Here is a 13959-nt window from a genome sequence, read left to right on the forward strand (position 1 = left end):
GAGCCACCCAGACACCCCTAATTCTATTTTTCTTAAAGAGGGAAAATAAACTTCGTTTTTATTTTCAAAACCAAAATAATGGATTATTGCCAGATAACCATAGTGACACAGTAGTTACCTAAATAATGTAGATGGATTGTGAGACTAAAAAAAACTGTATTATAAATGATTGTAGTTTGGTAAATCTTGAGTTTAACTGTATGTTTAAAGTGCATTAATCACCATCATAGATCATTTATATTCTGAACACTCCTAATAATGATCTAAGGCTTATCTTCTAATGTATGAATTAGTGGAAAAGCACTTCCAATGATTATGTGGAGACTTTTGTTGTCCTATACATTTACCAGGACTAGAAATTAGCTGGGTTTATTGAAGAAAGACTGCTCTGCTTCTGAATGTGTTGGCCTTTGTTGTTCATCATAATTATTGAAAGTTTCACTGTAATGTAATTAATCCATCATTGCCATCACCATCTCTGTTTTCTCCTTTATCACAGATGCTGCTCCTATGTAGGTCGGCGGGGAAATGGACCTCAGGCAATCTCTATTGGCAAGAACTGTGATAAATTTGGAATTGTTGTTCATGAATTGGGCCATGTGATAGGCTTTTGGCATGAACACACACGACCAGATCGAGATAACCATGTCACTATCATAAGAGAAAACATCCAGCCAGGTGAGAGGCTTCAGAATATGTTGGGTTTAAGGTTGATGGAATATCTTTTAGTTGTGTTTATACTACTTATGATTTAATTTTTTTCTTAAAAAGTGTGAATTGACTTTTTTTGATATGGTAGAATCAGCATTTTGCTGAATAAAAAAGTGTACTCATGATGGTGTTACATCAAAAATTTTTTTTCCTTTAGACTAGATGATTTTGTATGCATTTTTGTTTTTTTTTTCCCTTAAGTTTAGCTGTTTTATTTCTAAACTTCTGTGCTTTCCAAGAATAGGCATAGTCTATTGAACAACAAATTAATATTATTTAATTTTAAAGCATTTTTAATACTTAACTCTATAATCTAGAAAGGATCCAGGGTTTGGCATGAAACATGCTGCTACCATAGAAATCTATATTATACCAGGGACATTCCTGGAGAAAATTTCAAGGAAATGAGTCATTTCCAGGGTAGTCTAAATAGTTTCTTTGAAAATCCTCTTTAAACTACCCTAAAGATAAATTCTTAAGAATATTTTCTGTAGTTGATATATCATATAACTAAAATTTAATTTTCTCTGATAGTTGACATGTGATAATAGCTTTATTTTAAAGCTTTTTATTTAACTTTCATAAATTAATAAAGATCATTACACTTCAGTTACCAAAAGAAAAATTACGTTTTTTGGAATTGCCTTATAAAGTCATATGGATTTCAAATATCAGGAATGTAAAAATGCATTCTTATTTCCTTATTCATGGTAAGTTTTAAGTTACAAACATTGAATTCCTTAGAATTTCTTTTAGTTAAAAGTATTGATTGATTTATTTGCTCAATTCATATTTGGTACTAATTATTGAAGCATTATTAGATGTTGAAAATGCTGTCATGAAAAATACAAAGCTTACTGTGGGGTATGTGCATATATATATTAATGATTGCAAGTGGATGAGAGAAGCAATAATAGTCATATGGTGTGAAAACCACAAAGTCCAAGTAACGTGACAAAATGCCTTGGCAAGTCAAGGGAGATGTCACAAATGAACTGAAATTTAAATGTAAAGTATAAGTGTTCAAAGTGCTCAGAAGAGAGATAAAATTTCTAAGCTGAAAAAGACATGATGATGATAGCTATAATTATAGAAAATTGAATTTTTTTATTTGCTCATTATGGTTGCATGGTAAATTGCAAGTGGGAAATAGTTGGTAATTACCAAAGGAGGTTGGATCATAGAGGATCTTCTATATGCAGCTAGGAAACTTAGCTTTTATCTTTTAGCTATTGAAGAGTAATTGAGGATTGAAAGCAGAACAAGTTCAGATTCAAAAAAAGAAAAAAATAATTCTTTCAGCTTTGGGATCATTAACTGAGAATGGGGAAGTGGAGGTAGGGAAGATGAACTTAAGGAAAACTATAAGAAGATTAAATAAGTAACTTATAAAAGATGACTAAGTCCTCAGTCAAGGAAGTGCAGTTCAAGAATAAGAGGGAATAATCTTTCAAAAATATTTTAAGAGGAACACTAACATATGAGGGAAAATCTTTAAGGTTTTGAAGCACAAACAGCAAAGCAGCAGTTTGAAAAGCACCTGGTCCATATGTGAACAGACCCAATTACTAATCTTAAAGTGATCACTAGAGAGGCAGAAATATGTTGGGACTCTTTCCAGGAACAGAAGCACTGGCAGGTGCATTTTTGCAATCTCATTCTACCTTGCTAATGCTAATGCTGGTGGGTGTTATTTTGGCAATCTCCCTCCAACCTGCTAGTGAAAGTAGGTATATTACACCTAACCATGCCCCAGCTATACCATAGCCCAATGGGAGAGCACCCTGGATCACACCAAAAACATGGCCTATTCAGCCAGGCAAGAAAACTGCCCTTCCAAGGCACAGATTTACCACAGGTAGGCAAGTGCCTCATACCTTATGTTCCATAGCCATACCACTGCCAGGGAAGCATCTCCTTTCCTTCTATGCCACAGCCATGGCCCTGCCACAGCTGGCAGGTGCATGGGGATACCTCTGGAGCACCTGGCTCTAGTAGTCAGGGAGTTTATGCCCCTGGGCCTCACACATAATCTTCTACACAAAGCCAATTCTTAGGACTGGGAGAGGCAGCTGTTCTGAAAATCAGGCAAAATGAGACAAAGACATATATTTCAAATGAAAGACAAGACAAAACATCAGAAAATGACTTTAATAAAACAGAGATAAGTAATCTACCTGATAAAGAGTTCAAAGTAATGTTCCTAAAGATGCCCACTGACCTAGGGAGAATAATGGATGAATGCAATAAGAACTTAAACAAAGAGAGAGAAAATATAAGAAAGTACCAAATAGAAGTTATCGAGCTTAAGAATACAATAACTAATGGAAAATACACTAGAGGGGTTCAGTAGCAGACTAGATAAAGCAGAAAAATAGTTCAGTTTACTGGAAGACAAAGGAATGGAAGTCACCCATACAGAGCTGCAAAAAGAAAAAAAAAACAATTAAAAGGTGAACTACCTTAAGGGACTTATGGGACAACATTAAGCAGAATAATATCTGCACATAGGGGTCCTAGATAGAGAAAAGAGAGAGCAAGGGACAGAAAACTTATTTGAAGAAATCATGGATGAAAACTTCTCTAATTTGGGAATGGAAACAGACATCCAGATCCAGGAAGGCCATAGAGTTCCAAACAAGATGAACCAAAAGAGATCTACACCAAGACACATCATAATTAAAATTTGAAAGTTAAATATGAAGAGATAATCTTAAAAGTAGCAAGAGAGACAAGCTTGTTACATACATGGGAAATCCCTAAGGCTATCAGCAGATTTTTCAGAAGAAACTTTGCAGACCAGAGAAGGGTGGCATGACCTATTCAAAGTACTGAAAGGGAAAACAACAACAACAAACTTCTGACCAAGAATACTTTATCCAACAAGATTATCATTCAGAATTAAAGGAAAGATAAAGAATTTTCCAGAAAAACAAAAGCTAAAAGATTTCATCACAATGAAACTGGCCTCACAAGAAACTGTAAAAGGTCTTCTTTAAATAGAAAAAGCATAATGGTAATTAAGGACAATAAAACATATGAAAGTAAAAATGTCACTTTAAAAGGAAAATATATAGTAAAGGTAGTGGATTAATAACTGATAAAGGTAGTATGAAGGTCAAAAGAAAAGGGTAAATTAACTAAAACTAAAATAATCAGTTAAAAGATACATAAAATAAAAAGATTGAAAATGGCATATCAAAAACAAAACAGGGAGAAGAGTAAAAATATAACTTTGGAATTTATTCAAATTTAAGTTGATGTCAACTTCAAATAGACTATTAAATACATAGGAATATTATATGTGAACCTCACAGTAACCACAAAGCAAAAACTTGTTGTAAATACCCAAAAGAAATTGAGAAAGGAATGTAAATATAACACTGAGGAAATATATCAAACCACAAGGATAGAGAAAAAGGGAAGAAAGGGACAGAGAAGAATTATAAAAACAACCAGAAAATGGTCAACAAAATGACAATAAGTACATACTTATCAATAATTACTTTACATGTAAATGAACTAAATTCTGCAATCAAAAGATAGAAAGTGTGTGAAGAGTTAAAAAATATGCATCTATATGCTGCCTGTAAGAGATTCACTTAAGAACTAAACACACAGACTGAAAGTGAAGGAATGAAAAGAAAATATTCTGTGCCAGCGCAAATAAAAAGAAAGCTGGTTTGCTACACTCATAGATAAAATATGCCTTAAAACAAAGACTAATATAAAAGACAAAAAGGACACTGCATAATGTTAAAAGGGTCAATACAGCAAGAAGATATAACACTTATGAATGTGTATGCCACCAATGTAGGAGCACCCAAATACATAAATATTAACATATCTAAAGGGAGAAATTAAATACAATTGTAGTAGGGGATTTTAATGCCCCACGTACATCAATGGATTGATCATCCAGACACAGAATCAGTAAGAAAGCATTCACTTTAAATGACACATTTGTTCAGAAAGACTTAGTAGATATTAAGAGCATTCCATTCTAAAGCAGCAGAATACACATTCTTCTCAATGGTACATGGAACATTCTCCAGGATAGATCACATGTTAGGTTGCAAAACTAGTCTCACTAAATTCAAGAAGATTGAAATCATATCAAGTGTCTTTTCTGACCACAATGGCATGAAACTAGAAATCAATTATAAGAAGAAAACTGAAAAAAAAAAAAAAAACCCAAAACGCAAAAATGTGGAGATTAAACAACATGTTACTCAACAACCACTGAGTCATTGGAGAATTCAGAAGAGAAATTAGAAAAAAATATCTAGAGACAATGAAAAATAGAAATATGATATACCAAAATCTAGGGGATTCATCAAAAGCAAATATAATAGGTTCATTTCACAGCGACACAGGCCTATCTCAAGAAACAAATAAACAAATGAAAACCTCAAATAATCTAACTTTATGCCCAAAGGAACTAGAAAAAGAAAAAAAAATGAATCCAAAGTTAGTAGAAGGAAGGAAATAATAAATGAAATAGAACTTAATACACAATAGAAAAGATCAATGAAACTATAAGCTGGGTCTTTGAAAAGATAAACAAAACTGATAAGCCTTTAGCTAGATTCACAAAAAAAAAAATTAAAAAAGAGAGAGGGGGAGCTCAAATAAAATCAGAAATGAAATAGAAGGTATAACTGATACCACAGCAATCCAAATGACCATTAGACTACTATGAACAATTAAAGATAAAGCGAATTGGGCAACGTAGAAGAGCTCATTATGTTCCCATAAATGTATAATCTTCCAAGACTGAATCATAGGGAAATAGAAAATCTGAATATACTAATTATTTATAAGGAGACTTTATCAGTAATTTAAAAGCTCCCAACATACAAAAGTCCAGGTCCAGAATGCTTCATTGATAAATTCTATTGAACATTCAAAGAAGTTGTAATATCTATCCTTCTCAGACTAATAAAAAAAATTGAAGAGGAGGAAATGTTTCTGAACACATTTTACAAAGTCAGCATTACTCTACTACTAAAACCAGACAAGGACATCACATGCACACACAAAACTTCAGGCCAGTATCTCTGATGAATATAGATGCAAAAATCTCCAATAGAATATCAGCAAACCAAATTTGACAATACATTAAAAGGATCATGCACTGTGATCAAGTGGAATTTATTCCAAGGATGCAGGGATGGCTCAACATGCACAAATTAACCAATGTGATATACCATAATCACAAAATATAGAAATTATAATCATCTCAATAGATACAGAAAAAATATTGATGAAACTCAACACCCATTTATGATAAAAACTCTTAACAAAGTGGGTATATAGAGAATGTACTTGACATAGTAAAGACCATATATGACCTTTCTATAGCTAATATCATGCTCAATGGTGAAAAGCTGAAAGTTTTTCCTGTAAGATCAGAACAAGACACTTTTGCCACTGTTATTCAAAATTGTATTGGAAGTTCTAGCTATAACAATTAGGTCAGATAAAGAAATAAAAAGCATACAGTTTGGAAAGGAGGAAGGACAACTATCACTATTTATAGATGACATGATGCTATTTGTAGAAAACCTTAAAGACTCCACCAAAAAATTTTTAGTGCTAATAAATGAATTAAGTAAATTTCATGGATACAAAATTAATATATAAAAATATATTGTGTTTCTAACACTAATAAGAAGTTATCAGAAAGAGAAATCAGGAAAACAACCTATTTACAATTGCATCAAAAGGTATAAAATACCTTGGAGTAAATTCAACTAAAGAGGTGAAAGACCTGTAGGCTAAAAACTGTGAACTATGACACTAATGAAAGAAACTGAAGGAAATACAGGTAAGTAAAAACATATCCAAGTTCATGAATTGGAAGAATTAATATTGTTAAATATCCATACTACCCAAAGCAATATACAGATTCAATGTAATCCCTATCAAAATTCTAATGACAAGGGCGCCTGGGTAGCTCAGTGGGTTAAGCCTCTGCCTTTTGCTCAGGTCATGATCCCAGGGTCCTGGGATCAAGCCCCGCATCGGGCTATCTGCTCATTGGGGAGCCTGCTTCCCTCTCACTCTCTGCTTGTCTCTCTGCCTACTTGTGATCTCAGTCTGTCAAATAAATAATAAAAAACTCTTTAAAAAAAATTCTAATGACATTTTTCACAGACCTAGAACAAATAATTCTAAAATTTGTGTGGAATCACAATAGAACTTGAATATACAAAGCAATCTTCAGAAAGAAAAAGCCAGAAGTATCATTCTCCCTGATTTCAAATTATACTATAAAACTGTTGTAATCAAAACAATATGATATTGGCTTATAAACAACCCATAGATCAATGGAACAGAATAGAGAGCCCAGAAATAAACCCATATATATATATGAGTAATTACTCTACATCAAAAGGAGCACAAATATACAATGAGGAGAGGATAGTCTCTTCAATCAATGGTGTTAGGAAAACTGAACAGCTATATACAAAAGAATGAAGCTGGACTACTACCTTACAGTATACACAAAAATTAACTCAAAATGGATTAAAGACAAATGTAAGACATGAAACCATAAAATGCCTAGATGAAAACACTGGCAGTAAGGTGCTTGACATTAGCTTTAGTGTTGTGTTTTGTTTTTTGGATCTGATTCCAAATGCAGGAGTAACAAAAGGAAAAATAAATGAATCTACAGCAAACTAAATAAGCTTCTGCATAATGAAAGAAACCATGAAATGAAAGGCAACTTGCTGAATGGGAGAAGACATTTTCAAATCGTATCTCTGATAAGAGGATAATATCCAAAATATATAAAGAACGCATACAAATTAATAGCAAAAACATAATCTGATTAAAATGGATGGAGGCTCTGAATAGACATTTTCCTGAAGAAGACATACAGATGGGCAACAGACACATGAAGATGCTCAACATCATTAATCATCAATGATTAACGCAGGGAAATGCAAATTAAAACCACAATGAGATATTACCTCACACCACTTAGAATGGCTTTAATTAAAAAGACAAGAGATAACAAGTCTTGGCAAAGATGTGAAGAGAAGGGAACCCTCAGGCACTGGCAGTATGGGGGTTCTTCAATAAATTAAAAATAGAACTACCATATGATCCAGCAAGTCTACTTCTTGATATCTATCTAAAGAAAACAAAACACCAATTCAAAAAGATTTATGCATCCCCATGTTCATTGCAGCATTCTCAGCAGTAGGAAAACAACCAAAGTATCCCTCAATTAATGAATGGATAGAGAAGACATCACACACACACAAAAACGTATATTACTCAGTCATGAAGAAGAATGAAATCTTGCCTTGAGGGTATTATGCTAAGTGAAATAAGTCGGGCAGAGAAAGACAAATGCCACATGATTTCAGTTCTATGGGGAATCTAAAAAACAAATTAAACAACACATAAACCAAAATAAAACCAAGACTCATAGATACAAAGAATGGAGTGGTGGTTGCCAGATGAGAGGGGATTTGGGAAATATGAAATAGGTGAACAGGATCAAGAAGTACAAACTTCTACTTATAAAATAAATAAGTCATGGAGATGTGATGTACAGCATAGGGAATTCAGTCAATGCTTTATTAACTTTGCATGATGATAGATGGTAATTAGACTTATTGTGGTGATCAGTTTTCAGTGTATCTAAGTATCTAATCACTGTGTTACACACATAAAACTAATATAATATTGTATGTCAATTATATATCAGTTTAAAAAATGATGAAATCATTTGTAGTGTTGATTATCAAAGAGAAGTACAGAAAATGTTTACTCCCAATATAGGGGACTCAAATGCCTGAGCCAGCTATCAAAGTTCATCTTACTTTATATTAGAAAAGAAATAAAGAGGAAATAATATTTCTGAAAATGATTTCAACTACCAATTAAATGAGAAGAAGTTTGCTGTTAACCATAGTTATTAGGTTCCTTTTATTACATGGAGAAAACATCTTATAAAGGAAGTAACTTTCAAGAATGATTCTTACTCTTAATAATAGGACTCCATTTTAACATAAGTATGTATTGAAGCAAGAAATATATAAGTAGCATATAAATATCTAATACTTAACATGGCTCTTAGCAATTATGGCTATTCATACCTTGGGTTATTCAACATTCAGGCCAATAGAAAAGAAAAAATTATTGTGTGAGATTTCCTAAGTATTTGGAACTACCGTCACAGGGCAATTCTAGTATGAAAGAGGTCATGTCATGTTGGAGATTAATCTTCAACAAATTTATGACTTGCTCTGGCTCAGATACTTAAGATCAACTGTTATTCAAGGGCAATGTCTAATAAGTGTAGACTTTAGCCTCTCATTTATATGCAAAATTAGTAACTACAGTAGGAAAAAAATCGGTGTAAAGATTGGAATCTTTAATCCATTTTAGAATACTCTTTCAAGGACAAGGCTTATCATCTTTTTTCTTTTTTAATTGTTTAGGGTAAGTTCTCCTAGTGCTCTGATCCTTTTCCCTTTTTTTCACGAGATAAGTTCAGTTTTCTTTATTTAGACCATGTATGGCATATTGTTTTTATTTATCACCAAATACTGAGTCACCTACAGGTTAAGCCTCAAAATCTATGACTGAAATTGTTTAATGTTCCACTTTCAGAAATTTTTATATAGCATTTTGCTTTAACTAGAGAGTATCTTCCCATATTGTGCTTGAAGTTACAGAAGTGAGTTACAGGTTAATGTCTATAAAATCAGCTCCACAGTTTTGTGAAAATCTCACTTTACAACTGGATATGTTAAAATATACTTATTCTTCCTTGTGAAGAAGAAAGATGTAACAGTTGCTTCTAGGAGAGGTCGGCAAGAATGTAGCGTTTTTCCTGAAAATGGTTATAATGCACATAGATACATCAAAGATTTGGCAAGCACATACTACACCATACAGGCTGGTTAGTTCATTAATGTATTAAGTCATTGAAAGATAGACTAAAACACTTTAGCCTGGGACTTGGGTTCTGTAACTTCAGGATGATTCTTTAATCCTTCATGCTCAAGTGAGTAGACTGGATTTCCTTCTCACGGAGATATTATGCCCTGGTATCACTCAATTTCTTTATCGTCTTTTATAATTTTTTTCATTAATATCATATTTATATGTTTCATAGTCATATGGCAGTTGGAATAAAAACCTAGTTAGATGAGTGTTGTAATAGTTCCATTCTGAGTTGCAACCTTGAATTCGGAATTCTGAGAACTCACCTTTACATTTGGATCTTTCAAAACTTTTGAAATTATATAAATGAGCCATAAAAGCTGCTACTGAGATTGTGAAAATGGAGTTACTGAGGCCTGAATTCTGAGAGAATTCTGTTTCTGGAACCACTGCTGTAGATCTACATAGAGAAGCCTGTTATTTTCAGATTTCAAGAAACAGTATAGCAACACAGTTATAAACAGCCAGTTGAGAAAGCCATTAAAATGAAAATGTCCAGAAGTTAAAATGACAGTTGTGAAAAGTAAAACAAAAATACATAAATTGTTAAGTTCTGAAGCACATTCTTCTTGATCAGAAATCCCTCCAAGTAGAGTTTGGATCAGATTCATTAGAGGGAATCATGTTTCCATTCTGAGTGAACTCTGCTGCTGGTGTCTTACCCTTGGTGACAAAGTCACAGAGCTAAAGCCTGCGGTGTTGTGTGTACGTACAAATATTCCTTCCGTATTTTTCTTAGTGTTTCACAAAAAGACTCTAAAGCAAATAGAAAGATGATTTATGTTGATCTTGACAAATGTAGTCATAAGAGAAAGGTGGGGACTGATTAGATAAAGATGTAACTTTTTCATGATCATTCCCGCAGTACTGAAAAAAGCAGTGAGAGTTTAGAGAAACAAATATTATAAGAATGTAAAATGGAAGTACATGGAAAACAACCTGAAGTATGCTTTTGGTAATCCAGCTTTTTTTTTTTTTAAATTAACTATCTGATCAAATTCAGTATTCCTTGTTCAATGTGATAAGAAGTGAAGACAGTAGCCCTGGATGCATACTTTTGCATGTAGCAGGCTGTTCATATGTGGCTGGAGCCTTGCCTTTAGTCAAGAGCAGATGCACGCCTAGGAGGGGTTCTTCTTTTCTTTTCTCTGTATGTTAGAAGGCTTCTGAAATGTTTATGATTGATTCTTAGGTCAAGAGTACAATTTTCTGAAGATGGAGCCTGGAGAAGTGAACTCACTTGGAGAAAGATATGACTTTGACAGTATTATGCACTATGCCAGGAACACCTTCTCAAGGTTGGAGTCTCAGGTTATACCTTTTGACTTTTAATTCCTTTCCTCTGTGTGGCTCCTCACAAGGCTGTGTTTAACATTAGAACTAGAACAGTTTTCAAATGCTGTTGCCATTAAGTACAGAAATACTTGATTGGTATTTATAGCCAACACTAGCATTTGAGATTTTAAAAACATATTTTCACATTTCCTATCAGATACATAAATTTAGAGTAAAAATTAAAATGGTATGAATTATATAAACTATTTTACATTCCTAAATCACTTTAAAAAGTCCAACTAAAATGATTATTAAACCACTTAGCATATTAAATTGGCTTAGCAATATTTAATGAAAATTAGGCATTCACAAGTCAAATAGGGTACATGGTTGTTGAGTTGGAGTGTCTACTGTCTATGTGACTTGTGTTTTCTACTCTGTGTTTTCTGTTGCTCAAGTGTGAGTTATGCTATTTTAATTCCCAAAGAACATATTATGAAGATAATTTTACTTTATATAATTTAGAATTTCACAACTTTTTAAACTTAAAGTCATTTCATTAAATATTGAATGCTATTTTTAAAGAATGAAATAAATTTGGATTTCAGTTATTTTGTTTTAAATAGGATGTCATCAAGCAAATAGTTCCCAGGTAAGAAATTTGGATCTGTCAAACCATTGAAGTCATCCCCTTCCCGTTTTTACGCCTAGTTTACACTCTTGTCCTTTCTGATTTATTCTTTTTGGCCACTTATGGCCATTTCACAATTCATCAAACATCTGTTTCTAAAGGCAGGATTGGAAAGAAGATAAGAATTTCAAATTAATGCCCCCCCTCTTTTTTTTTAACTTTAAAAAAAATTATTATTTTTTTAAGTAATCTCCATACCCACAGTGGGGCTTGAACCTACAACCCTGAGATGAAGAGTCATGTGCTCTACTGACTGAACAAGCCCCCTAAAAAAATTCCTGATAAAAAGTAAGAAAAGTGTGTCAATGAACTCTTAATACCTGGATACATTTTTCAGTTATGCTTTTTTAAAAAGAAAAAAACTGTATTATTTGAAAGATTGAATGTTAATTGTATTTTAATATAATTATTAACAATATTTAATAATTATTTTCTACTGAAGTGATATGTGTGTGTATGTATGTATATACACACACATATGTGCTTGTTTAAATATAATAACCACCCAAACACTTATGGTTTCTGAAATCGAATTTAAGTTTTGGTAGAAATACATGCATAAATTTGGCCTGAAATTAATTTCAAAGAGCTATAACATTTTATTTTTAGGTCAATGCTTGGAATTGACTTTTCTGTGGAAACATAACAAATGGGATTTGGGTCCCAGTTCAGCCAAGACACCTCTCATATACTACTGGATTATTTATAACTAGGTGACTTTTGATTCTTTGGAACACAGGAAGTAGTGGAAAGTAGAGGAAATCATTCATTCTTTCTATCTTTGATAAATGATGAATCTATGCCAAAATGTAAAATATATATTTCCCCTAATTCTGCATTTCTTTAACATGTTTAAGTTGTTTCTTTTCCTTCTTTTCCATAAATCATTCTGCCCTTGCTACCTGCACTGCACCATCCCCACGCCCCACACCATGGTGCTGTGTGCCAAGCCACCTTGACCTATTATTTTGTCTTACTGTTTCAAAATTATCCTATTCAGTTTTCCTAATGAACTTATATTCTTAGAGTGAAAGTAGTTATACCTACCTGTTAGAAGAGTTGACCGAACCAACATTATTTTATCCTTTTGATTTTTAAAGAGGATATTTATTAACTTCTATGTATATTTAAATAACTGAATTCCAGGAGACAAAATATTTGGCACAGTTCTTAGCCAGCACCTCCAAGGTATTTGAAGTTTTGTGTGTGTGTGTGCATTGTTAAAAACACAAAACATAAAATTTATAATCTTAACTATTTCTAAGTGTACAGCTTAGTAATGTTAAGTATATTCACATCATTGTGAAACAGATATTTACAATTTTTTCATCTTGCAAAGCTGAAACCCTATGCCCCCGCCTGTGAAACAACAGTGCCCCATTTTCCCCTCTTGGCAGCCCTGGTAACTACTATTCCACTTTGTGTTTTGTGAATTTAGATTTAGATACTTTAGATACCTCTTTAAATAGAATCATACAATATTTGTCTTTTTGTGCCTGGCTTGTTTCACTTAGCACAGTGTCATCAAGGTTATGCATGTAGCAGCATGTGACAGGATTTTCTTCTGTTTTAAGGCTGCATAATATTCCCTTGTAGGTATAGACCATATTTTGTTTATCCACTCATCCATTCATGGAATTTGAGTTGCTTCCATTTGTTGGTTATTGTGTATAGTGCTGCTATGAATATGGGTATGCAAATCTCTTTCCCAGACCCTGTTTTCAGTTATTTTGCATATATACCCAGAAGTGGTATGTGCCATATGATGGTTCTATTTTTAAGTTCTTGAAGAAACTCTATGATGCTTTCTGTAGTTACTGTACCATTTCACAATCCCACAGCAGTGCACAAGTGTTCCAATTATTCCATATCCTTACTAACATGTATTATTTTCTGTTTCTTTTTTTTCCTTTTATTTTTATTTTTTTTTTTCAAATAGTAGCCATCTTAATGGGTATGGCATGATGTTTTATTGTGGTTTTGATTTGCATTCTCTCATCTGCAACTTTCAATGATGTTGAACATCTTTTCATGTGCTTTCTGGTCATTTGTGTATCATATTTGGAGAAATGTCTATTCAAATATTCTGCCCACTTTAAAGTCATATTATTTAATTTTTTGTTGTTGAGTTGTAGTATTTCTGTCTATATTCTGTCTCCTTCTTACATACATACTTAGCAATTTTTTTTGTCTTTGCTGCATAGTAGCTTTTTAATTTGATACAGTTCCACTCACCTATTTTTGCTTTTGTTAATTGTGTTTTGGTGTCATATCCAAGAAATCATTGCCAGATCCAATGTCATGAAGCTTTT

At 32.9% G+C, this 13959-nt stretch overlaps 1 protein-coding gene across 1 annotated transcript in view; it reads left to right on the plus strand.

The window, feature by feature from the left end:
* LOC111156114 (tolloid like 1) overlaps positions 1-13959 on the plus strand; it is a 208394-nt gene that overhangs the window by 100004 nt on the left and 94431 nt on the right. The window contains exons 6-7 of the mRNA XM_022516745.1: positions 500-678; positions 10874-10979. Of these exons, the coding sequence (XP_022372453.1) occupies positions 500-678; positions 10874-10979 (285 nt within the window). The remainder of the gene's footprint in view (positions 1-499; positions 679-10873; positions 10980-13959) is intronic.

This window comes from Enhydra lutris, unplaced genomic scaffold (assembly GCF_002288905.1).
Source record: "Enhydra lutris kenyoni isolate GAN:26980312 unplaced genomic scaffold, ASM228890v2 scaffoldscaffold3, whole genome shotgun sequence".
NCBI lineage: Eukaryota > Metazoa > Chordata > Mammalia > Carnivora > Mustelidae > Enhydra > Enhydra lutris.